Consider the following 23000-nt stretch of genomic DNA (forward strand, 5'->3'; position numbering starts at 1 on the left):
TATTCATTGATCATTACACAATTGCTACTTGTCTTTAAAAGAAAAAAAGATCACCCTATCTCTCATAAACAGGGCAGTTACCTTGCGGATACATGTATGGGTGTATCACAATGCCTCCATAAACACGGGACTTACTATAGATGCAGGTAGGCTTGGAAGTATCAATGTGGGCAGCTCCTGTGCCGACTTAAAAAAGAATTATGTTGAAAATGAAAATCACTTACTTTGTATTATTTAATTTAGAAGCCTGATTTTGAATTGATGGTTCTTGCACATCCACAGGAAACTCATATTCTGAAGTAACTAGTTAAAAATAAAATAATAGTAAGCATCTTGGGCAAACATTTAACTAGACCATTCAGAGATGGTAGAGAAAACTCACTGCACCTTGTTCGGGCTCCTCTGGTTTTGAGTTTTCAGGTGACTGGTCTTCTGATTTTGTTTGCTAAGGAGGAGGAAGAGGAGGAAGAGAAGAAGAGTTACTATGGTAATGGGGAAGCCCCAGTGTCCAGTCTTTGAGACTCACACCACCTCTGAAACACAGCTGAACACAGCTTGGCTCCCAATGACTGTTGTTCCAAAACTTTCACTTCCAAATCACACACCAGGACTTGTCATTTATCAAAGATGGCCACGGTATGTATTGGGTCAAGAAGAAACGCTACGAGCATGTGTCCAGGGACATCAGCGCTAGGGGGCAACTTCCCAAGACACCTAAGTGGTGACATTAAAAGGTGACAATTTATCTGAAAGACTCACCTCTGGTTGTTAAATGTAAAACCCCAAGATCGCTATCAGTCCCACCTCCAGGCCATGTGTTCACATAAGGAAACAAGAAACGGAAGGAACACCTACATAAACCACACAGGGGCGCTTATATTGTTTAATTTTTCAACTTGGCATCAAAGTGCACATGTGCGATGTAACATGTCAGGCTTTGCTTCATGTCTGCACTGTGAAAAGTCTGGTAAGTCGGGCTAAACATCTGTACGTCCTCAAACACTTTATTATTGCTTTATAGTGAAAACATCCCAAACCCTTTCTCCCAACATCATTACCCACAGCCACCCTGCTATGAAATAATACGCCAGCCCTTCTTGCCCCTGCTAGTCAATAACTGAGTGCCCATTTTTAAATCCTAAGAAGGCCAGACACAAGAGCTAGGAGTCACTTCCTGAGCTGGATAGTTTTATGTCAACTCAACATAAGCTAGAGTCATCCGAGAGGAGGGAACTTCAATTGAAAAAATGTCTCCACAAGATTAGGCTGAGGGCAAGCCTGTTGGGCATTCTCTTATTTAGTGTTTGATGGAGGAGGGTCCAGTCCATCCTGGATGGGTCCATCCCTGGGCTGGTGGTCCTAGGTTCTATATGAAAGTAGGCTGAGCAAGCTAGTAAGCAGCAATCTGCCATGGCCTCTGCATCACTTCCTGCCTCCAGGTTCCTGCCCTGCTTTAGTTCCTGTCTCGACTTCCCTCAATGATAAATAGTGCTATAAAAGAGTAATCCAAACAAACCTTTTCCTCCCCAAGTTGCTTTTGGTCATTTTTCTTGATAGCAATAGAAACCCTAAGTAGGACACATCCATTGACAGATACACGGCCCTGCGAGCAGCAGTATTAGTCAATGTGTCCACTAGCTAGAAGGGAAAACCGCATCTGATCCTCAGGCTCCTTCCCTACATTGTCAGATACCTTCCTCCAGATACCAAATGAGGGGACAAGACTGAGAACAGCCTAGCCAGGCACTTCATGAGAGAGCCATGTTTAAGGAACAGAGAGAATACATCAGCTTGGAACATGAATTCAATCTGAAGACGACAAATTATTGGCGGACAGCTGTGGGAGAGAAAACTGGACTACTATTCAGGAGAGGAGACATGTGCTTGTCTGTCCCGCAAGCCACAAATTCCAACCTCACAGCTCCCTTTACTCACAGCAGGCACCGACTGGACATTAAAGCAGCGAGTTATTAGGCATTGGTCAACTTCCGCATCCACGAACTCTGGCAGGATTGTGGATTCTTCTGCATCCTCTATATTCAGTAAGAAAGGAACAATAACAACAACAACAACAACAACAAAAATACCCAATAACCTCCAAGAGCCAAGCTGGCACTCTGTCCTTACACTCCAATCAAACATAGCTCTAGTACACCGCCTCCTAGTGGTAAGAGCCGGTAGTGAGTTTGTGCCTTGACTCGCAAATCCAAAATCAAAACTCAAGAGAAGCTGCCTTGTGCCATTAGGGATAGCTCTGCAGAGCTGTGTCTCCTGACACCCCCAGCATCTGTTCTTCTTGACTGATTCCAGATGCCCCCAAAGAGAGACATTAGCAGAATGAGAAGGAGCTTCAAGGTTATGATCCGGTCTTCATGGGAGGCCGTCACGTGACCAGGTCAGGGTGTGCAGGACTTCTTCCCAGGCACCCTCACGCTTCTACAGAGAATTTAGTCAGACTCCTGCCACTCCCCTGCATACCTGTTTCTCTTTCACCACTACTAGAAATCTCCCCATCTTCTTTTTCAAGGACAGAGGTCTCCTTTATCAAAACAGAAGTCTGAAATGAAAGAGCATTAAAAAAAAAAAAGTTCTAAAGCTTATCTCACAACAAGTTGATGGATTAGGGGAGTGAACTATCTGCTATGTTCTTTTGCATGCTGTTTTTTTCTGGCTTACACTCCTCCACAGCCACCCCCTCCCCCAACCACCACCTTCTAGGACCAGCTCTGGCTGTTTGTTCATAGTCACTCTCCCACGGTCTTTTGTCATCTGTCATGGCTTGAACGCACTCTTCAATTTTTGCATGTTAGAAACCGCATTCCCAGTGCAGTAGCTCTGAGAGCTGGAGTATTTGGGGGGGGGGGGGAAGAGTGTGGGAGGGGCTGTAAAACTGCTTCTGAGTCTAGGCCTTCAGAGGCTGGACAGATGTCAGGACAAGGTCAAGGGTGACTCCAGCCTCCAGAGCTAAATAAACTCTATTTCTTTATCAGTGACCCAGCTTGCTGATGTAAAACAAAATATGGACTACAGAGGACAGGGGTGGAGGGAGATAAGAGGGGAGAGGAGGAGGGGAGAGGAGGAGGGGAGAGGAGGAGGGGAGAGGAGGGAGGAGAGGAGAGAGGGAGGAGGAGAGAGGAAAATCAATGAGAGGAGAGGAGGGATAAGAGAGGAAGGGGAAGGGAGGGGAAGGGAAGGTGAGGGAGGAGGGGGAAGGGAGAGTGAGGGAGGAGGGGGAAGGGAGAGTGAGGAAGGAGGGGGAAGGGTGAGGAAGGAGGGGGAAGGGTGAGGAAGGAGGGGGAAGGGAGGAAAAGGGAGGGGGAAGAAGAAGGGGGAAGGAGGAAGGGGAAAGGAGGGGGAAGAAGGAAGGGAAAAGGAGGGGGAAGGAGAAGGGGAAAGGGAGAAGGGAAGAAGGAAAGAAGGGGAAAGGAGGGGAAGGGAGGGGGAAGGGAGGAGAAGAGGGAGCAAAGAGGGAGGAAGGGAGGGGAAGGGGGAAGGGAAGAAAAGAGGGAGGAAAGGGAGGGGGAAAGGGGGAAGAAGAGGGGAGAGGGGGAACAAGAGGAGGGAGGGGGAAAGAGGGAGGGGGAAAGAGGGAGGGGGAAAGAGGGAGGGGGAAGAAGAGAGGGAAGAAAGAAAGAAAAGAGATAAAAAGAAAAAAAACGAAACTGACATCCAGATTCTTTGGCTTGAGTTGATCTAAGGCCAGGAGTGACTTTTAATCCACAGTTCCCTGGCGTGTGGCTCTCTCAGTGTGAGTCTGCAGTGAGCACCCACTAATGATGCTCCAACCCGACCCTTTTCTTACAGGAGCTTCCTACTCCAGGAACTGTGGCTTCCTCTGGTGTAGACGCCAGTCCTCCACACCAAAACATCACATTCCATTTGGGAGAGTGGGGAATATGCTGATTCAACAGTCCTCACATGTAAAGGAGAACTGAGCACATCTGGCCACTTGTCATGTAACACTACAGAGCCAGCTTCTTCCTAAGTGGTTAGTACTCCTTCCTCTCTCACCCTCATCCTCCTCCATGTAGGACCTTGAGAATTGTGTCTGTAGAGCACTTTATCATCCATAAGATGCTTTGATATAACTCAAAACAAACAAACAAAAAAGCCAGCCAAGACTCCCTCCCACACCTTCTCCTTCCCTTCTTCTGATCTCTCCATTCGGTCTCCTGTCTGTTGTTGGATGCCTTTTTACCACAAATCTCTTTGTCTTGCCTACTGTCTGTGACAGAAAAACACCCCTGGGTGTACAGGAAGAAGTGGGATCCAGGAGGGAGGCCACAGAATCCCAAGGCAGGTGCAGGACACTTCCACCAGGAAAGGCCAGTACAGAGTTGGGGAACTCCCTGCTGATTCCCCCCAGGACCAGGAGGAAAGGTCAAGAAGCCCTGTCATGTCTGTGGGAGTATGGAAAGAAGTAATAATACTGCATACAAGCTGCCCTGTCCACAGTAGATGCAAAAAGTCATTTAAGGCAGAAAGGGCTTTTGTGACCTACGTATTGAAGATAATGACACACAAGGAAGAGCTCAGATGAAATATAGGACCCTCAAGTCTTCTCCTTGACCAAAAGATACATCAAAACTCAAGAGATTGAAAATACACTTTCAAATGATCAAAGGAAATGAAGCCAGGCATGGTAGCACAGGCCTTTAATCCCAGCACTGGGGAGACAGAGGCAAATGCTATTTCAGTGTTCAAGGCCAGCTTGGTCTACAGAGTAAGTTCTAGGGCTATAGAGAGAATCCCTGTTTAAGAAAAAAGAAGGAAAGAAACTAGAGAAAAAGAGGAAGAGAGAGAATGAGGAGAGAAGGGGAGGGATAGATAGATAGACAGATAGATAGATAGATAGATAGATAGATAGATAGATAGATAGATAGATAGAGCCACCTGTTTGTCTTCTTCCAAAGCTCGAACAGAAGCTTGTGAAATGCCAAGTTGCCTATCAAAGTGGATTTCTATTTTCTTTGCTTCTCTCTTGTTGACAACAATTGGCTGCTTCAGATAAACAATGAACATCGTTATCCTACTATTTTTTAAAAAAAAAAAAAAAAATGTACCATATCAGGTAAATCAGTGTAACGAAAGCTTTAATCAACTGTTCAGAATGTTCTGCAAAAAGAATATGAAGCCATACCAAATATAGATGACTTTGAATTTTTTATTTACATCCACACGGATACATGACTTAGAGGCTGATTATCTGAAAATTCGAAGGACCTTGCTGTACTGGTAAAGAAATAAGTGTTCTCTTATATGACACCACTCCATGTCTCTCAAAAAGAATTCTTGTTATACAACAGGTATTTTAGTTTCAGATATACTAAGCAAAATTCTCTTCTCTCCCTCTCTTTCTCTCTCTGAAATTCCACATTTCTAAAATCCGGTTTCCAACATGCCAATATCCACCTCAGTAGACATCTCTTAAAGAGAAGTGCTGAAGCATCTATCGAGATGTTTGGGTCTGTGTTACGGTTGTGGCGAATGAGCAGTCAGCTTCAAAACTGAAAATAACTTGGATCAAAATTAAAGTTCAGTCCCAGAAAGAAAAAAGCCATAATCAGTACAGACTAGACAGATGCTCGATCTAGTAGGAAGGTCATGAAAGAGCAAACAAAGCTAAAAGCCAAATACCTACCGCGGTAAAAAGAAAGAAAAGGAAGAGAAAGGGGGACACATGGGTCTTCACCTGGGTGATCCAAAATGGCAACCCACTTGAAACTCTTGGTGAATACAAACTACCGTGATCTGCCAGTATAGAACCACACATCAGACTGTAAAGATTTAACACAAATAAGAACATACAACAGCACAACCATTTTTATCTTAATTACAAGTTGATATCTTTCAAAAGAGTCAGTTAAATATTGAATTGAAACTAATCCACTCTTTGATTCAATGAAGCAAAGGGACCCTCCCTGATTGCCTAGTGGTTAAGGACTTGGCACTCTCACTACCTCAGGCCGAGTTCAATTCCCATTCAGAGAAGCCTCTCTTCTGGGTCTGGAGAGATGGCTCAAAGGGCAAGAGCTCATTCTATTCTTCCAAAGGACCCAAAGTTCAGTTCCCAGCACCCACATCAGGCGGCTCACAAACACCTCTTAAATCAGCTCCAGGAGATCCAACACCCTCTTTTGGATTCTGCAGACATCCACCCACATGCTAGAATTTCTAGACACAGACAGACACGAACATATAAATAAAATAAATCTTTTAAAATGAAAGAAAAACTCCAAGTAAGAACGCATGATCAAAATCTGCTCTAGGGTTAACTAAACATAACATCCACAGAAGCAACAGTGGAAGCCACTTGGGAAGGTGTTTACATCTTACCTATAACAAAGAACTTGTCCATGGCTTCCTTCAAAAGTTGTACTGGCTCCCACAGAGCACTCTTGATGGGGAAAAATAAAAAAGGAGGAAAGTCATGAACACATAATCATATTTGCACAAAGAATTCCTAAATACTTAGCCCTGCCGGGCAATGAACCCTAGTTACCTCTGCATTATCTATGTAAAAAGTCACACTCTGGCTTCCTAGGTTGAAATCAATCCAAAATTCTTCTAATTTTTCATCCGCTGGTTTTCTCATCTGTGGGAGAATTTCAGCAAAAGTTATATGGAAATCTGATGTCAAAGGGTACAATTTAAATCACTCACTAGCAACAACCCATGCTCCACTCAGAACAGGACTAATCTCAGCTCTCAGTACCAAAATCCCATGTAAATCAGAAGTGGGTCTCAGTCCTGTACTCCAACCCCTTTCCAGAAAGATCCCATTGTCCTCAGAATATCTAACAGATACTTAAATGTGTTACATGCCATTCTTTCTCTTGGTATTGAATCTATAGTAAACCACAGTGAATAGTGGTGGAAACTTCTAGCAAGGAAGATTTTGTGAGCAAGAGAGTGGCAATTTGGTGTCCAGCTTACCATCAATCAGGGATCATATAATACTTGGGCTCAGATTGCTTTTATCATTACAAAATAGACATTCAGAGTAAAAATGAAGGATTCAAGCAATGTGGTGTAGAAAGTCTTTTCTGTCCCACTCCCCATGGGCATCTGCCCAGAGGCTCCTCCTGCAATGCCTTTTATCCTCCGCTAGGGTCATTCTAGACAAATGTCACCAGTCCAGGCTGAGCACTGCTCATCTGAAGTACTTAGATCAGAGCGGTTCTGATTTTGGAACATCTGCATGATAACAGGAAGGAGACTGAAGAAAGGACTCTTACATACCACAAATTGACATTCAACTCCTACGGGAAATTTATACAGTAGTTTATATATACTTGTAGTCTACTTGTGCCTTGCATGAAGACAGGCATGAGACATTTTATGTTTCTTTTACATCTTATTTACTGTATGTTTGCATTCACATGAGTGCATGTCATGGCATACATGTGAAGGTCAGAGGACAACTTGCAGGAGCCAGTTCACTCCTACCATGCATCTCTCAGGGACTGAATTCAGGTCACTGGGCTTGGCAAAAGCACCTTTATCTGATGAGCCATCTCCATGGGCCATGAAGCTTTTTCCCTCTTTGTGTGCGTGTGTGTTTATGTGTGTGTTTGGATGTTCATGGGTGCTGAACCTTAAGTAGCAAATAACTTTCTAGTCTGCATACAGGATCCTTGCCTAGAATCCTCTAGTTTCTGTTTGACTGGCAGGTGAGTCCAGGGGTCCTCTTGTCTCAGTCCAGACTGAAGTACCCAGAACTGGAATTACAAGTGGATCTTTGTTGGGAGCCGACTCCTAGCTGAAAGTGGCTATCATCTTTGCAGCCATCTTGGGTCATATATATTTGCAGGTTGATACTTTCCCACCTGACAAGAGACTTGTTTTTCTAGCATGATATTTTTGCAAGCAGCCTACGACAGCTGAGCACACTCTGATAAACATCTTGTTTCTCAGACATGTCCTGAATGTACGGTTTAGTGGCCCCTGCTGCAAGGCACATGTGGTAAAGTGTCTCCAGCTGCACACCCCTGCTTGTGCTTATATATATGCTTATATATACCCATAACTGCCTTTCAATAAATGAGACTTGATCAGACACCCTGTCTTGTCTCCATTCTTTGCATCTCTTGCCCCTCCATCCCCACTCTCTTCCTTGTAGACTCCATGGACTAACCTGTGGGCCAGGTCATATACTACGATTCCTAGCTTTAAAAAAAAAAGGAAAAAAAAAGGAAAAAAAAAAGGAAAAAAAAAAAAGGAAAGGAAAGGATTGTTTCTAAGGCTTAAACTCCTGTCTTCAGGCTTGTGAGGCAGGTGCTTTTCTGACTAAGCTCTCAAGTCCTAATCTTTCCATTTGCTCTCATGGAGAACTCAGTAGGTCAGGCTCTTTGGAACATGTTAAACCTTTAGCATAGGATGCTCAACCTTATGCATAATGCCTTTATTCCCTGAACAGCAGACCAAACACCAGACTCACTATTCTAGAACTCACTTTCTAGTGAATAGGGTCTTTTTGAATAATTTTTCTCTCCATCACTCAAGCCCACCACAGTGGCCACGAAGCTGAACAGAGAATTTTTCCCACAGTACGCGCCACTAGTGTGCTAGTATAAGAGCCAAAACTTAAGCAGATGGAAGCCTGGAAACCCTGGTGAGGACAGCCAGAGAATAAAATCCTCTGGGATGCAGAAAAGGAGGGGCACCTGACAGGCAAGCATCCATAAATCAGCTGTGGGAAGAAGGAACTTTGTGTTGCGAGTCAAAAAGCTCAGCCCTGGGGGGCCCTGAAAGGGTCCCTGAGCCCACGACAAAGAAATGATTGAAACGATTAGTGAGGACATTCAAGAAATCTCAACTGTACCATGGTTCTAGGTAAGTGGGTGTGTTTCACCTCAAAGCTGTAAAGCTCATTGCTTGGAGCCCTGTTACACAAAAAGCCCTGTCTTTCTAGAACCCAAGAAAGATAAGGAAAGGAAACTAGTTAGCCTTAGTCTCCAAAGTATGAGGTAAACCGGAAGCTAGAAAGCACACACTGGTGCCATAGTGTGTGAGCTACAATGGCACATAGTTCAGAAAGATCGTTTGCACCAATGGGCCTTGTGCTATAGCACACACAGTGTGGAGAAAGCAAAGTGGACTGGTTGCTAGGAGAAAAGGGAGACAGTATCAACTAGACGGGGGAATTAAGAGAACCTTGACTCTTTGCCCTCCAGTTCAGTTGTAAATCATATTCGCTATGAACAGGTAAAACACAATGTGAGAGTCTGACACTTACAGACGTCTTCAGACAGCCCTCCTCCCAGTACAGCCACAGACCCCTTTAAGCTTTCTGAAAACACATCCTGGTTATGACATGAACTGATCAGTTTGAAGGTAAGGTCACTAAGAGAAGTTAACATCCCCTTTTTAAAGGCTCCTCTGTGTGCCCGGTGCCTGAGAACTGACAGCCAGGGTTATTCTGGCCTCTATGTACACAAGAACATACACACACACACGCACACACACAAATAAGTAAATGGTCCCTTAGAGTACTGACAGCAAACGTCTGACCTAACTGTATGAACCTAATAGTGTTTCATTTCACACCCCCCTTGTGGAGAGAGAGGGGAGGGGGAGGCATGCAGACCTACCTCCTGATCATCAGCAAAAGCAGCCAAGCATGGGAAGGAGTAGACTCTGCAAAACGCCTCACGATTAGAAATCAACATGACCTGGCAATGTCCTACAGTTTTCACAACTATGGCATGCTGGGAAGTCTCCTGTCCACAGGATTTGTGAGGGGAGTTCAACTCAGCAAATAAAGATCTACTGGGGTGAGGTTTCACCTCCAGCAGACAGTTTATAAGTCGGGATTATTAGCATTCATTTCTGAAAAAAATTCACTAAAGAACTAAGTGAAGCCGGGCAGTGGTGGCGCATGTCTTTAATCCCAGCACTTAGGAGGCAGAGGCAGGTGGATTTCTGAGTTTGAGGCTAGCCTGGTCTACAGAGTGAGTTCCAGGACAGCCAGGGCTATACAGAGAAACCCTGTCTCAAAAAACCTTAAGAAAAAAAAAAAAAGAACTGAATGAACTTAGCAAATATTATCTCATCAAGGAGTTGCCTGTCCGTGGTATACCTATCCTCAGGTACCTTTAGCCTTTTCAAAATTACTCTTCAAGAAATCCAGGAACTCTCAGGATAGGAAAGATGCTTGAGGACACTTGTTGCTCTTACAAAGGATCTGGATTCAGTTCCCAACACCAACATGGTAGCTTACAACTGTCTATAACTCCAGTTCCAGGAGATTCCATGCCCTTTAGGCACATGTCTGGTATATATACACAGAGGTCAAACACTCATACATATATAAAATAAATACATTTGACACAAAACAAATCTAAACAAAAAACCCCACCCACTTCAGCCTCCCAAGTACTAGACTTACAGGTATGAGCCACCATACCAGGCTTTTCCCAGATTCCCAACCAATCAGTCAAATGTTGACCCCGTATGCTCTTGAAGTTAAAAAGATCTTAGTCTTAAAATACTAGAAAATATCATATTCTAATTATCTGATAAAATAATCCCAAAGACACATTACCTTCTCTGGTCGCCAAGTCTGTTATTCAGGAAATTGAGGAACTGCCGACAGTCCTAAGATAAGAAGCATAGTATCGTGACCATCGTCCTGGCCAACCCTAGGATTCACAAGGATGCACTGCTTTGTGGCAGCAATGTTTTGTGCCCAGAGAGAGGGTTGGGGACAAGCTACCCCCTCATACCCTCAGCATTAGCTCTTCAGCTGAAGAATACTCAGGGTGCAGAAGCCAATGCATGATGGACTCATTTAGGGAAAAAGTAAACAAGAAAAATAGAGCTCCCTTAGAGTCCAGTATTTGATGAACCCATCTACCGCACACTTCCCTGACACCTGCCTAGCACAAGCCATACAACCAATAAACTTTGGGGTGAGTGCATGTGGACATATTCCCTCATTCCTCTTCCTTTTTAGGTCATCCATGCCATTTACTCCACGAGCGAGGACTACCTCAGCTGTCACAGCAGTGACTGTGTTGCCCTGACATCCTAAGGACAAAGAGACACACGGGTCCAGAGTTGTCATCATATTTTTGTTTCCAAGGACTGGCTGTTGTCATCAAACATTTCTCACACTTCAAATCTGTTTTTGGCCCTCAATAGGCATGACAGACATAAGACTTTAATCTAAAATCAATTCAATAGAGAAGCTGGTGGACTGGGAGGTAGTTGGAGTGACGATTTTGGAAATGAGGTAATTTCTTTATTCTCATCATCTGTAGAGAGAGATGAGGAGTGTCTGGTTGCCCATGACATCCCAGGCACTCTGGTCTCTCGCTCTCCCTCTCATTCTCTCTCCTTGTGCTAGCTAGTTTTATGTAAAGTTGACACAAGCTGGAGTCATCTTAGATGAGGGAACCTCAATTGGGAAAGTTAGCTTCATAAAAACCATCAAACTCACAATTTGTCCCCTGGCTCTCTTCCCTCTTAGGAAGCTCCATATTTATCTTCCCACATGCCCCCTATGGTTTTTGTAGGCCAAGCATGTAGGGCATTTTCTTAATTAGTTATTGATGTGGGAAGACCCAGCCCATTTAGGGTGATGCTAGGTACTGTAAGATCAGCTGAGTAAGCCAGGAGGAGCAAGCCAGCAAGCAGCACCCCTCCACGGCCTCTGCATCAGCTTCTGCCTCCAGGTTCCTGCCTAGTTTGAGTTCCTGCCTCGGCTCCCATCAATGGGTTGTAATTCAGAATATAAAAGCCAAGTAATCCCTCCCTTTCCTGCCCACGCTGCTTTTGTTCATCATGTTTTGTCATAGCAACCGACTTAAACTCCTCACTTTAAGGTAGGATTTATTCCCACTTTGCAGATGAAATAGTAAGATTTCACCAGTTTGTGACCTTATCTAAGTTTATGCAAACACCACCTAAGTCAGGCAGGTTGGACTCTAACTTGAGATAAAGCTCAAAACCAAAAAGTCCCTGGAACCATGACCTTTCCACTTAAAACATAATGGCAGACCTGGAGTCTAAGACACACAATATAAAGGTTCAAATTTAGTACATTGTAAATCACGTGATAATCCTGATTACATAACAGTGTTGATTAGAAGTCTTCATTAAAATGAGCATTCGATATGAATTTCACCTTTTCCTGAGACTCTAACGCTGATTTAAAGGTATTTGGAAAAGAATAAAGGAAATGCATTACCAATTGTAGGAGGAAGGCAGATTCACAACAAAGCCAAGAGCTATTTTTGTGCTCTTTGAGAACAATCATAGTAAGCTTATTGAAAAAAAAAAAAAATCTGTGCACCTTCACACTGCATCGGCCGGATGACACACACACCACAGTCACCCTATGGTCTCATTGCTCTAGTGCAATTACCAACGCCAGCCGTCTGCCATGGTCACAGAGTCCCTCTTCATGACTCTAATTCTTTTTATTTTTCAATTGTATCCCTGCTCTTCAGGAGCCATTCAGCATCTCTACCTGCTCCTCAATGTTTCCCTTGCCTGAAGCCCTCAAGTTCAGTTTTCCTCCTGGACTGATTCCCTCTGAAGAGCCCTATATGTATCTCCTCATGTGTCCAAGTATTTTGCTTATGCACCTTCAAATTGTTTCACTGACGAGGGTAAACAGAATGTTAAGGATTGCAATCTGGCCATATTTTAAGCAGCGAGGGGCTGGAGCAAGGGGCTGGAGAGGAGGCTCATCAGTTAGGACACACACTGCTTTTGCAGATAATCCTAGTGTGGGTCCCACACCTATGGCAGGCAGCTCACAGCGGTAACTCCACATCCCGGGAGTGCAGCACACCCAACAGATCTGCATTCATGCATATATTCCTTCTTACATATAACTAACATATGTGATGAAAAAAATTTTTTTCTTCTTTAAGAAAATTAAATCCTCTCCTGGGCCGAAAACCCAGGAAAGTCTAAAAGGATCCTCAGTAAATGTTGACCAAGCAGATGACCAGAATTCTCACCGTCTCAAATTCCTGGTTCTTAATTTCTTTGAAAGCTTCAGCCAGGGCGGCATCATCAAACCACTGAACGGCAAGTTCATTCCTTTGCGTTCCAACAGACACTCGACACAGTGCCTCAGAGAGAGCAACCTGCTGGCTATAGTCTAGAGGTTCAAAACACAGAAGACCTAGGTGAATTTTGGCCGCAGAGCAATAGAAAACAAGGTATTTTAAAGTCAGCATTTGGTCTAGAGCTAAACCCCTTGGTGAAATGTAGCAAGACATGTTCAGAGCCATTATGACCATCCAAAGCCTACATAAGGATGGCTGGGGGAGGGGGGATCCAAATGGATTTCATAGATAACATCTTTAAATACTATTTCCGAGAGTTGGGAATATTGTTCAGTTAGTAGAATGTTTGTCTACTACCTACAAGATGCTGAGCTCAGTCCCTAGTCAGTACTGTGAAAAAAATATATGTATAATATAAATGTAACATGTATTTTTAGATTTTATATTTAAGGGACATTAAAATATCAAATCAGATCAAATAGCCTTAAAATATTTTGATGATGAAAATAAAATCTCATTAAAGTTATGATATTTTACTGCAGTTACAGTTTATGCTCAAATGTAAAGTAATTCTATTTAAAAAGCAGGGTCTTATGGTAGCTCAGGATGGACTCAGATTCACTCTATAGCCAAGGATAACCATGAACTTCTGGTTCTCCTCCCTCCATCTCCCAAGTGCTGAGAGTATGGACACACATCCCCACACTAGGTTTAGGGGAATCAGGGCTAAAACCCAGGGTTTTGTACATGTTAAGCAAGCTCTCTACAGTCACAGCCCAACCTCACATGACTGTAAAGGCAAAAAGAGGGGTGGAATCAGATGGACTGCCAAGGTCGTAGTCACAGAATGTTTTAAAATCTATAAAATAGTCATGTAATTATTATGCAGATTAAAATATAGCGATTGTGTTTGGGAATAAAAAGATATCCAAGTCAAAAACAGGAAGTACGGACATAGGCATAGAGGGCTTTATTCACGACTCTGATGTCTTTTATACTTGAAAGAATTTTAGATGAGGCACGTATAATAATAATATATTAAAACGTGACAAAACTGGCCAGGAGGTGTCTGTCAGCTATTATGATTTTCAGCAGGCCAGAACCTCTCGGAAGTAAAAGAAAACAAAATTGTAATTTCCTAACTTCAAACAGAACATAATTTATTCCACATGCCTCCAACATCCTCATACATATCTCCTAGAGCCCAGTATTCTACGCATTTAAAATTCTAAATACTTCTTACCGCCCACGGTCAAGATCGTCCTTGCCAATTCTTTCCTGAAACATTTACATAAATTATGTTTTACTGAGATGAACAGCAAGAGATAAACCCTTATCAAATTAATAAGTTTAAAGCCAAAGGGATGTATTTTTGAAATCAGTATCAGAATTTCCACAATGTTAATGCCTTTCAATGGAAATTTTCTTTAAGTTTACAATTAATGACCAATATGCATTTTTTTAAATTTTTTTAAAAACAGTTTAATTTTATGTGCACTGGTGTTTTCCTGTGTGTATGTCTATGTGAGGATTCAAGATACCTTGAAATGGAGTTACAGGCACTGTGAATCACCATGTGGATGGCGGGAATTGAACCCAAGTCCTCTAAAAGAACAGCCAGTACTCTTAACCATAGAGCCCCATGTGAATTTTTGTTTGATTGTTTTTCAAGACAGGAGAACTCATTCTGTAGACCCGGTTGGCCTTGAACTCAGAGATCTGCTTGCCTCTGCCTCTAGTGTGGGGATTAAAGGTATGTGCACCACTGGCTGGCTTGATAAGCATTTTTTAAAAAGCTAGAAATTACTGTATGTTTTGAGGTTCTACCTTCCCTTTCATGAAGTGAGTTTAGCTTCCTAAAACATGGGGGTCCATTTGATCATTTGGCTGGTGGGAGATGGGAGAGGGGTACTGAGGGCCAGGAGGCTCGTTTAGCTACATCCATATGCCTTACTGTTTTAGACCATTTCACTACTGAAGACCAAACTGGCCTTAACTTGTCTCTGCCTGAGTGATTGGGATGGCAGGGGTACATCACCACATTTGGCAAAAAAAAAAATCTCTCCTTTTAAAGAATAAAGAAGTCTTGTGGATTGGGGAGAAAGCTTAAGCAGTCAACAGCATAGCTCACAAGCATGAGTGCCCGAGTTCTAGCTACAGAAGCCATGTTGAAAATGCCAGACATCCACGTCCTCCTCCAAGGCCTACCCCATACTTTTCGTGAAACTCATCATATCTAGTTAGGGTCCCATGGCAGCCAACCTCTAAGCTTCCATGGGGTCCCACATTCTCAGCCCCACTGACGCCTCCTGCTGTGCAGCTAGCTCTATGCTCACACTGGGACCTACCGACATCCACCCACACAGGACCCTTCTCCCTGCCTCCATCAACCATGTCCATACCCATACTTCCCATGTCCCCTTCCAGGGTCAAACTTGGTGAATAGCCCTGACCTCCTCATCCATGCCTTTCCCACTATCTACTGGGGTTAGCCTAGGTCCCACAACCCACCAACCTAGTCTGGCCTCGCCTGCCTTCCTTACAGAAGAGCTCTCAGCTTGGGCTAGTAGCCTCGCTACCAGTCCATCAAACTGCAGGGCTTTTCCATGCCATAGCCAACTTTTCCACTCAGACTTCTATCCCGCCCTACCCTGGGCTTGGCACAAGCCGCTTCCAACCTGACTCAGTCCTACCCCTGCCCCATCCATAATCAACTCAGACCTGTCAAAGGAATCCCACGTGCCCAGATCTCATCACAGGAATACCAACAATATGAACGACCAAGCCAGCATCTTCTCTCCAAAGCCTAGAAAACCTTGCCAATGAGAAATGCCTAGATGAAATCCAGAACACAGAAATTAAAAAACAAAACAAACAAACAAAAAACCAAATCTCCTCAGAGAAGTCAAGGAGTTTAAAGACAACACAGAGAAACTGCTCGATGAGATCAGAGAGAAGACGTTTAAGGAGAGTAAACACCTAAGCAATGCCCAAGAAAACAAACGGGAGGCTGATGGAGATGAAGACAACAGAGACTTCAGAACAAAATTCAGTCAGGAGAGAGAAACACTGAAGAGCACTCAGGCTGAAATACAGATGGAATTGGAAAAAGAAACAAACAAAAACCCAAGTAGAAAACTCGGAGGGAAACTTCCCAAGTAGAACGAATCAGGCAGATGACAGAACATTGGGTCTTAAAGAGAAAACAGAAACTCTAGACCAAACAAGCAAGGAACATGAGCTTTATAAACACGGGAAAGGGGCACGCAGGAAACGAGGTGCTGCAGGATCCTGAGCACAAGGTGAACCCCAAGACTGTGAACTGGAAACATTTTGTTGTATGACTCAGCCCTATCACACACCTGTAGAGCTTTCTGTAAACAAGAGCTAAATAAAGTCAGTGATAGGTCAAGAGGCAGAGCAAGCAGCCAGTTGATAGGGACCCAGGAGAGAGGAAGGAGGGACTTTGAATAGAATGGGCGTTGAATACAGTGCGAAGGAGAAGAAACTTTTTCCTTCTGGGACATCGGCTGAGGAAGAAAGTCAGCTGGGTGTTTTCCCAGCCCCAGGATCTGGCTCCTGAGTCTTCATGGTAAAACTGAACATTTGAGATTTTGTTTTCTAAAACAACAATGAAATAAAGCCATGAAATAAAGCAAACTTTCAAATTATAGGCATCGATGAAAGAGAAGGATCCCACATCAATGGCATAGACCAGATCGTCACTAAGAACATAAAAGAAAACTTCCCCAAACTAAGAGAAGACACACTCATGCAGATACGAATAGCACACTGCACAAGTAGACAAGACCAGAAGAGAAAATCCCCCTGTCACATCATAGTAAAAACACTAAGTATACATAACAAAGAACGAGTATAAAAAAAAAACTGCAAGAGGAAAAATCCTGCAAGTCACACATCAAAGAAACCCATCAGATTAACATCTTGTTTCTCACTGTAAACTAAGATTCAGAAGAGCAACACATCGAAAGTCCTAAAGGATGATAACAGCCAACATAAGATAATAGACAGCCAGCAAAACAATTTGTCATGATGAAAGGAGAAATACCCAATAAAATAGTTGCAGTGAGAATATAGAGATACATCAGCAGGATTATACCACAGGACCAGATTGGCTCTATCACTGAAATGCAGGATGGGTCAACAACTGAAGGGCCACAGTCTCTTAAGAGTAGTGATTTTTACCAGTGGAGACAAGATTTCTTTTTTAATGAATAACTCAATCAAAGTCACACCATTCATTGGCTAGCACAGTGAATCACAGCAAGGCCCTGCTCAGCAAGCAGTACTTCTAGGTTCTGCAGATGGTACTCTCCTCGTGCCATGTCACAGGAATAGTCACTGTCACCAAGATGTTCTCCTTGCTGGCTAGCCATCCTCACAGGCATGTTTTTTTTTTTTTTTAAGTCCAAATTTCAAAACAGGAACTTGTTTGCAATTCACTTAATCTTGTGTTAAAACCCTATCTTCAAATGTCACATTCCAAGCTCTGTGTAAAACCTTCTCTCCGAGTGTTTAGATGTAACATTTTAAGGTCTATGTTGGCACAGCTGGACCACTAAGGGGGTGTGTGTGTGTGTGCGCGCACATGCACATGAGACATACTTCCATAAATCAACATTGTAATTCATGTTTACATATTCAGTTAGCTGAGAGAGCATTTTGACTCAAAATTCAATGCAAATGAAAACAAACAAACAAAAGAAACACTTCCTGCCCCACACTGCCAAGAGCAGAGCCAGGCAAAGTCTGTCCTTCAGTCTTCAGTCCTTCTCAGCCAGACATTCAGTGAACTCGAAAGACCACACTGAAGGAAGGAATGAAGTAGGCAGAGGGGAAGGGTAGAGAACAAAGAATTGCACAGACTTGGGGCTTACACCATCACCTAAGTGTGAGTTCACTTACATAAGACAGCACACGCCTTCTGCTGAAGAGAGCTTTCTTCTCTCTTGCCGGGGCGCAGCATTCAAAATGCAGTTCAAAGTCCTCAGAGCCTGCTCAGGATTGGACCGAGGATTCATGACAAAGAAACAAAATGAGAACCCATGCGCAGCTTCTGAATTTTCCAGAGCAACTGTTAACCAGTTAGTTTCAACTCACCTCCTGCTGAATGGAAGGCTTCACGGAGACATCTGCCACCAGGAATCCTAAACAAAGTATGAAGGAATCCAACATCTGGATTGTCCCTGAAAGCACAATTGTAAAAGCATCAAATGGATACTGGAAAGAGCCAGAATTGACTCCTGTGTAGCAAGAAAAAGTGCATGCTGGGAACAGTATTCAGTGAAGGAATGACAGTATAGGCAAAGAACAGGTTACAGCCAGCTTCAAGTCACAGCAGCCCCAGACTACAAGACATTTGCTTTCATCAATGTCCACACAAAGGACCATAGCAGCAGCCTGAGCAAAGTGTGGGTTACTTCACTGTTACTGCTGGCCTGAAGGAAGCCGTTCTTTGTCCACAATGAACAATGTTCTAAGTGCAGGCACATGGCTGTGCTGTTAACATGGTTTACGTGAACCTGTATTATGTAATCATACAAATATTATGCATAATATACAAATAAAATGCTATGGCAGGGAAGCAGAAACTTTCAAATAAGTTGATCTTCATTCGTATAGCACAGAAACTTCCACAGCTATCTATATACATGAGAAAAAGGAAACATGATTGTGAGATACCATTTCATACATAACTAAAAGAGCCACCTTACAGTTACAGTCATGAACTTATATATTAAGGTAGCATGTGGAAACAGTGGTGAACCCCATGAAAAGGTAAATGCCAGGGTCAGAGTATAATTTTGATAGGTTCAGATCATCTCAATGTGCAAGTTATTTATCACAAAGTATATACTTTTTACCCCAGTATGACTCATACAATTGTAAGAAGCCAAACAGAAATATAAAAGTGTTGTCTTCATTCAAACAAGCCATGCTAGCCATGGCTAGATAGCCCGAGAGAAACAGAAACTCAGCTGGACCTGGCATCCACCAGAGTAGACTTCAAGGTTCTAGCAAAGCCCGGCTAGCCAGCAAGACTCTTGAGGGCTAGCGAATACCACACATCATGTGTTCATTTTGAGAGGAGCTAGAGGAAGTGACAGAGTATGTCCCTATGACACAGAAGAAGGGAGCTGGGATGACAGAAGAGTAACTTCTGTAAAGTGTGTCTAAACACTTTGTCAAAAAGTAGAAAGCAGTTGGTTCAATTGTCCTGGAACTAACAACACAAAACGTGAGATAAATTTTGAGAGAAACCAAGCAAAGACTTTCAGGAGAATGCACCAGGCAGAAATGAAACTAGACATAAGCAAAAAACGAAAGAGAAAATAAAACTTAAAGCCATTGTAGATATTTGAAACTGACGGGGGCTGATACATGAAAAGCCCTGGAAAGATAGGAGAGAGGTGAGAAGGCAAGGAAGGGACGGTGAGGCAGCCCTCAGACTGTATTAGCACTGCGCCCCACTTCCTAGCACTGAGAAGAAAGGAGTCAAGACCAGCACTATGGCTTGGACATAAAATATTCCCAAAGGTTGCCACCTGGTGGCAGTGGTACGTAAGTGATCATAAGGGTGCTGTCCTCGTGGCTACACTAACCTCTCTAGTGAGGTCATAGTTCAGTAGGCTATTTAAGAGCACCTGGGTGGGCTGGAGATATGGCTCAGTGGTTAAGAGAACGGACTGAGTTCAATTCCCAGCAACCACATGGTGGCTCACAACCATCTGTAATGGGATCTGATGCCCTCTTCTGGTGTGTCTGAAGACAGCGACTACACACAAACACTCAGAGAGACAGACAGAGTCAGAGAGACAGATAGCAGGGCAAGGAATGGACAGAGACAGACAGACAGCTCTGGTTGGAGAAAACAAGCGACTGATGGGTGTTCTTTTCAGGGTATATGGTCCCCAGTCCCTTGTTCTCCCTCCTTCCTGGCCACTTCCACAGCCTCTAGACCACATGCCTCTAATATCCTGCTTTGCCTCCGGCCTAAACAGTGGGGTCAGCTGAACACAGAAAGTCCTAAAGCCACAGGCCAAAATAAACTCTCCTCCTCCCTTTACATTGACTCTCTCAGGCATTCTGTCACAGCTACAACGAAGAAAAGGAAAAACTCACAATCATCTTACAAAAGTTACAACCAAAATTGGGGCTGAGTCACCAGAACAATGAAGATACTTCTCACTAAAGAAAAAGTATTCACTCCGATGTGATATCTGAGACAGGGCCTGTGGGAAACTAGGTTAGACGAGGCCACGGGGGTGAGACCTGTAGGCATAGTTAGATCGTGAGGGCTTTGGCCTAATGACTGGTCTAATACACTGATGAGCTCCAAATGTGAGAGGCCTATTAGGAAGCAGAGGAAGGCAGAACACCATTAAAGGAAGTAGCTCACTGGTTCGATCGAGGGGCTGGGTTTGAACCTGGCCTCTTCTTCACATCACTTTGCTCTGCTACCCACCAGTGATACCCACCCACCACATACTCCCAGCCGCCATGATGTCCCACCCAGATTTATAGACCAAGCAACTCAAATTATGAGCCTAGATAAATGCTTTTTTAAAGTTATTTAATTCAGGCATTTTGTCCTACTAACAAGAAAGCTAACCGATATAAAAGACTTTTCCCCTAAGTATGACGCAGACACCATGCACAGCAAAGCTCTTGGTGCCATTTCACCAATTACATAATCCATTGTGGAATGTGACATCAGCTCATTAACAGTTTCTTACAGCTGAGAACAGCACCCTAGGGAAAGGACATTCTCCTATTGTGACAGCCATGTGTGTTGGGGATGCTCAAACATTTTTGCTTCCAGGATAAAATAACTTAAAATATCAAACTACCCTTTAGACTTGAACTGAATGGAACAAAACTTTTCAGAATTTTACCTTGTGTATACTCTGGAGAGACAAAGTTAACTTCATTGGCTCCAAAGTAAATCAATAGCTAAATTGATTGACTCCAAGGTAGCCAATTTAAGTTAAACCAATAATAGCTAAAGTTTTGCTGGTGTGTGGCTTTGGTTTAACCCTCTGTTGCTATAACCAGATACTTGAAGCTGGGTCCACTTAAAGAAGAGAGGATGAGTTCGCTCATGGTTTTAGAAGCTTGGAAGCACAGCAGCAGCATCTGTGACTTCTGGAGAGAAACTCACGGTGGATCATGTCACAACATGAGGAACTTCGTGTGGAAGAGGTCACATGGGACACAGAATGCTCAAAAGCAAAAGGCAGCAGCCAAACTCTCTTTGTGATAAGTAATTACAACTGAGTAGTTCCCATTCTCATGGGAACTAGTCCAGTCCCTCACCTGATTAACCTCTGTATAGAGATGTCAACAAGGACCTAACTAACTACTTTATGCGAGACTGACAGCAGGACCAGGCCTCTAGCACATGAACCTAGGCAGAATCCAACCCAGAGAGCTAAACTCCTGCTGCTTTGGAGGCAAAGTGGCTTCAGGAAAGTCAACGACAGCAGTAACGAGAGCCACTAAGCAAAATATATTGCAGAAAACTTAGGCAGTCCTTACAACAAAATGCCTTTCAACACCACAGTAAACCTACATAACGTGGTGGATAAATTCAGATGGGTTAAAACTTCACCCTTGCCTGTCATGCAAACCATTTGTGCCAAACTATTCTCTTGACAGAAAATGTGCAATTGGTAGCTGATCAGACACTTACCTTTCCTGCTGTGCCTGGAAATGATCTAATAAAAGGAAAGAAAAAAGCACAACTTGTCATTTTGAAGCATCACATGTTCTGACGCTAATGCATGAATGCTAACTGACAGAAACAGAACTCAAGAGACAAAAAAAAAAAATTCATCAGAAAAAAAAAGCCTGTTAGAATCACAGTTACTTCATTAAAATGAGCGTATTCCCTACTGCCAAATAATGTATTTGAATATATAAAATAAATCACTTCTCAGTTTCCTGTGTCATTGGTTGCATACATTAATGTCAATCTTTTAGACAATGACTTAATCATAAAATGTGACAGCCTTTTTAAATTCACATCTTATAAAAAGCCAACTTCTAAAAAGACTTTTTAAAAAATATCCAAACATAAAACAGAAGGAGGCTTTATGAATCACTTAGATTCCTGCCCATCGGTGGCGATGTTGTCCCTTGAAGCACGTCCATCCTTACCAGTACAGTGTCTAGGAAGTCTTCCAAGGCTTTAGTCAGCAGTGCCTCCGAGGCCCACACTTTGGTGATCAGAAATCCTGTCATTGTTTCAAACCAGGAAACCATGTGCACAGAAGAAACACTGATGAAACCACACGGGTCTGAGTGGGTACTACCCACTCCACAAGACTGACAAGATCATTTCCCACTGCTATGACTTTGAAACCAGCCTGAGACTATATAGTAAGGCCCCTGGCACAGACAGAGAAAGATAAAAGAGGGTTGGACAGATGGCTCAGAAGAGAACAACTGCTCCTGTAGAGGACCAGAATTTGGTTCTCATCAACCATAGTTCACATCTCACAACCTCCTACAAACTCTAGTTCCAGGGAATCTGGCACCTCTGGATGTCACAGGTACCTACACACACACACACACACACACACACACACACACACACAATTTAAAAGAATAAACGTAGGGCTTGGGAGGTAACTTAGTTGCATCATGCAGAAAGCCCCAGGCTTTATGCCTAGCACTCAAGAGCTACAGGCTGGGAGGGCAGAAGTTTAAGGTCACCCTCACAGCAAGTTTGAGATCAACTCAGCCTACAGCAGCCCCTGTTCCCTCCCCTCCAGGAAAATGCCATCACCACAGAAGCCTGCAAAGAACAGGGGTTGGTTATTACACAACCATATAGTTCCATATATCTTCCAAACGCTCTGCCTGGGGGCTGAGGGTGTGGCTCAATATCAGGGCATCTACCAAGCATATAGAAAGTCTAGGTTCAGTCCTCCAGAACTTTAGAAATAGTGA

At 43.4% G+C, this 23000-nt stretch overlaps 1 protein-coding gene across 1 annotated transcript in view; it reads right to left on the reverse strand.

The window, feature by feature from the left end:
* Positions 1 to 23000, reverse strand: part of Sycp2l (synaptonemal complex protein 2 like) — a 53589-nt gene that overhangs the window by 26826 nt on the left and 3763 nt on the right. Inside the window, exons 4-18 of the mRNA XM_028763100.1 lie at positions 22206 to 22310; positions 21739 to 21763; positions 18147 to 18232; positions 17952 to 18040; positions 14269 to 14303; positions 12975 to 13117; positions 10547 to 10599; positions 9594 to 9639; positions 6503 to 6595; positions 6330 to 6397; positions 4894 to 5032; positions 2479 to 2590; positions 1915 to 2033; positions 388 to 445; positions 225 to 303 (exon numbers count right to left, since the gene is read on the reverse strand). Of these exons, the coding sequence (XP_028618933.1) occupies positions 225 to 303; positions 388 to 445; positions 1915 to 2033; positions 2479 to 2590; positions 4894 to 5032; positions 6330 to 6397; positions 6503 to 6595; positions 9594 to 9639; positions 10547 to 10599; positions 12975 to 13117; positions 14269 to 14303; positions 17952 to 18040; positions 18147 to 18232; positions 21739 to 21763; positions 22206 to 22310 (1250 nt within the window). The remainder of the gene's footprint in view (positions 1 to 224; positions 304 to 387; positions 446 to 1914; positions 2034 to 2478; positions 2591 to 4893; positions 5033 to 6329; positions 6398 to 6502; positions 6596 to 9593; positions 9640 to 10546; positions 10600 to 12974; positions 13118 to 14268; positions 14304 to 17951; positions 18041 to 18146; positions 18233 to 21738; positions 21764 to 22205; positions 22311 to 23000) is intronic.

The sequence above is a fragment of the Grammomys surdaster genome, unplaced genomic scaffold, assembly GCF_004785775.1.
Source record: "Grammomys surdaster isolate TR1022 unplaced genomic scaffold, NIH_TR_1.0 137, whole genome shotgun sequence".
NCBI classification, from domain to species: Eukaryota; Metazoa; Chordata; class Mammalia; order Rodentia; family Muridae; genus Grammomys; species Grammomys surdaster.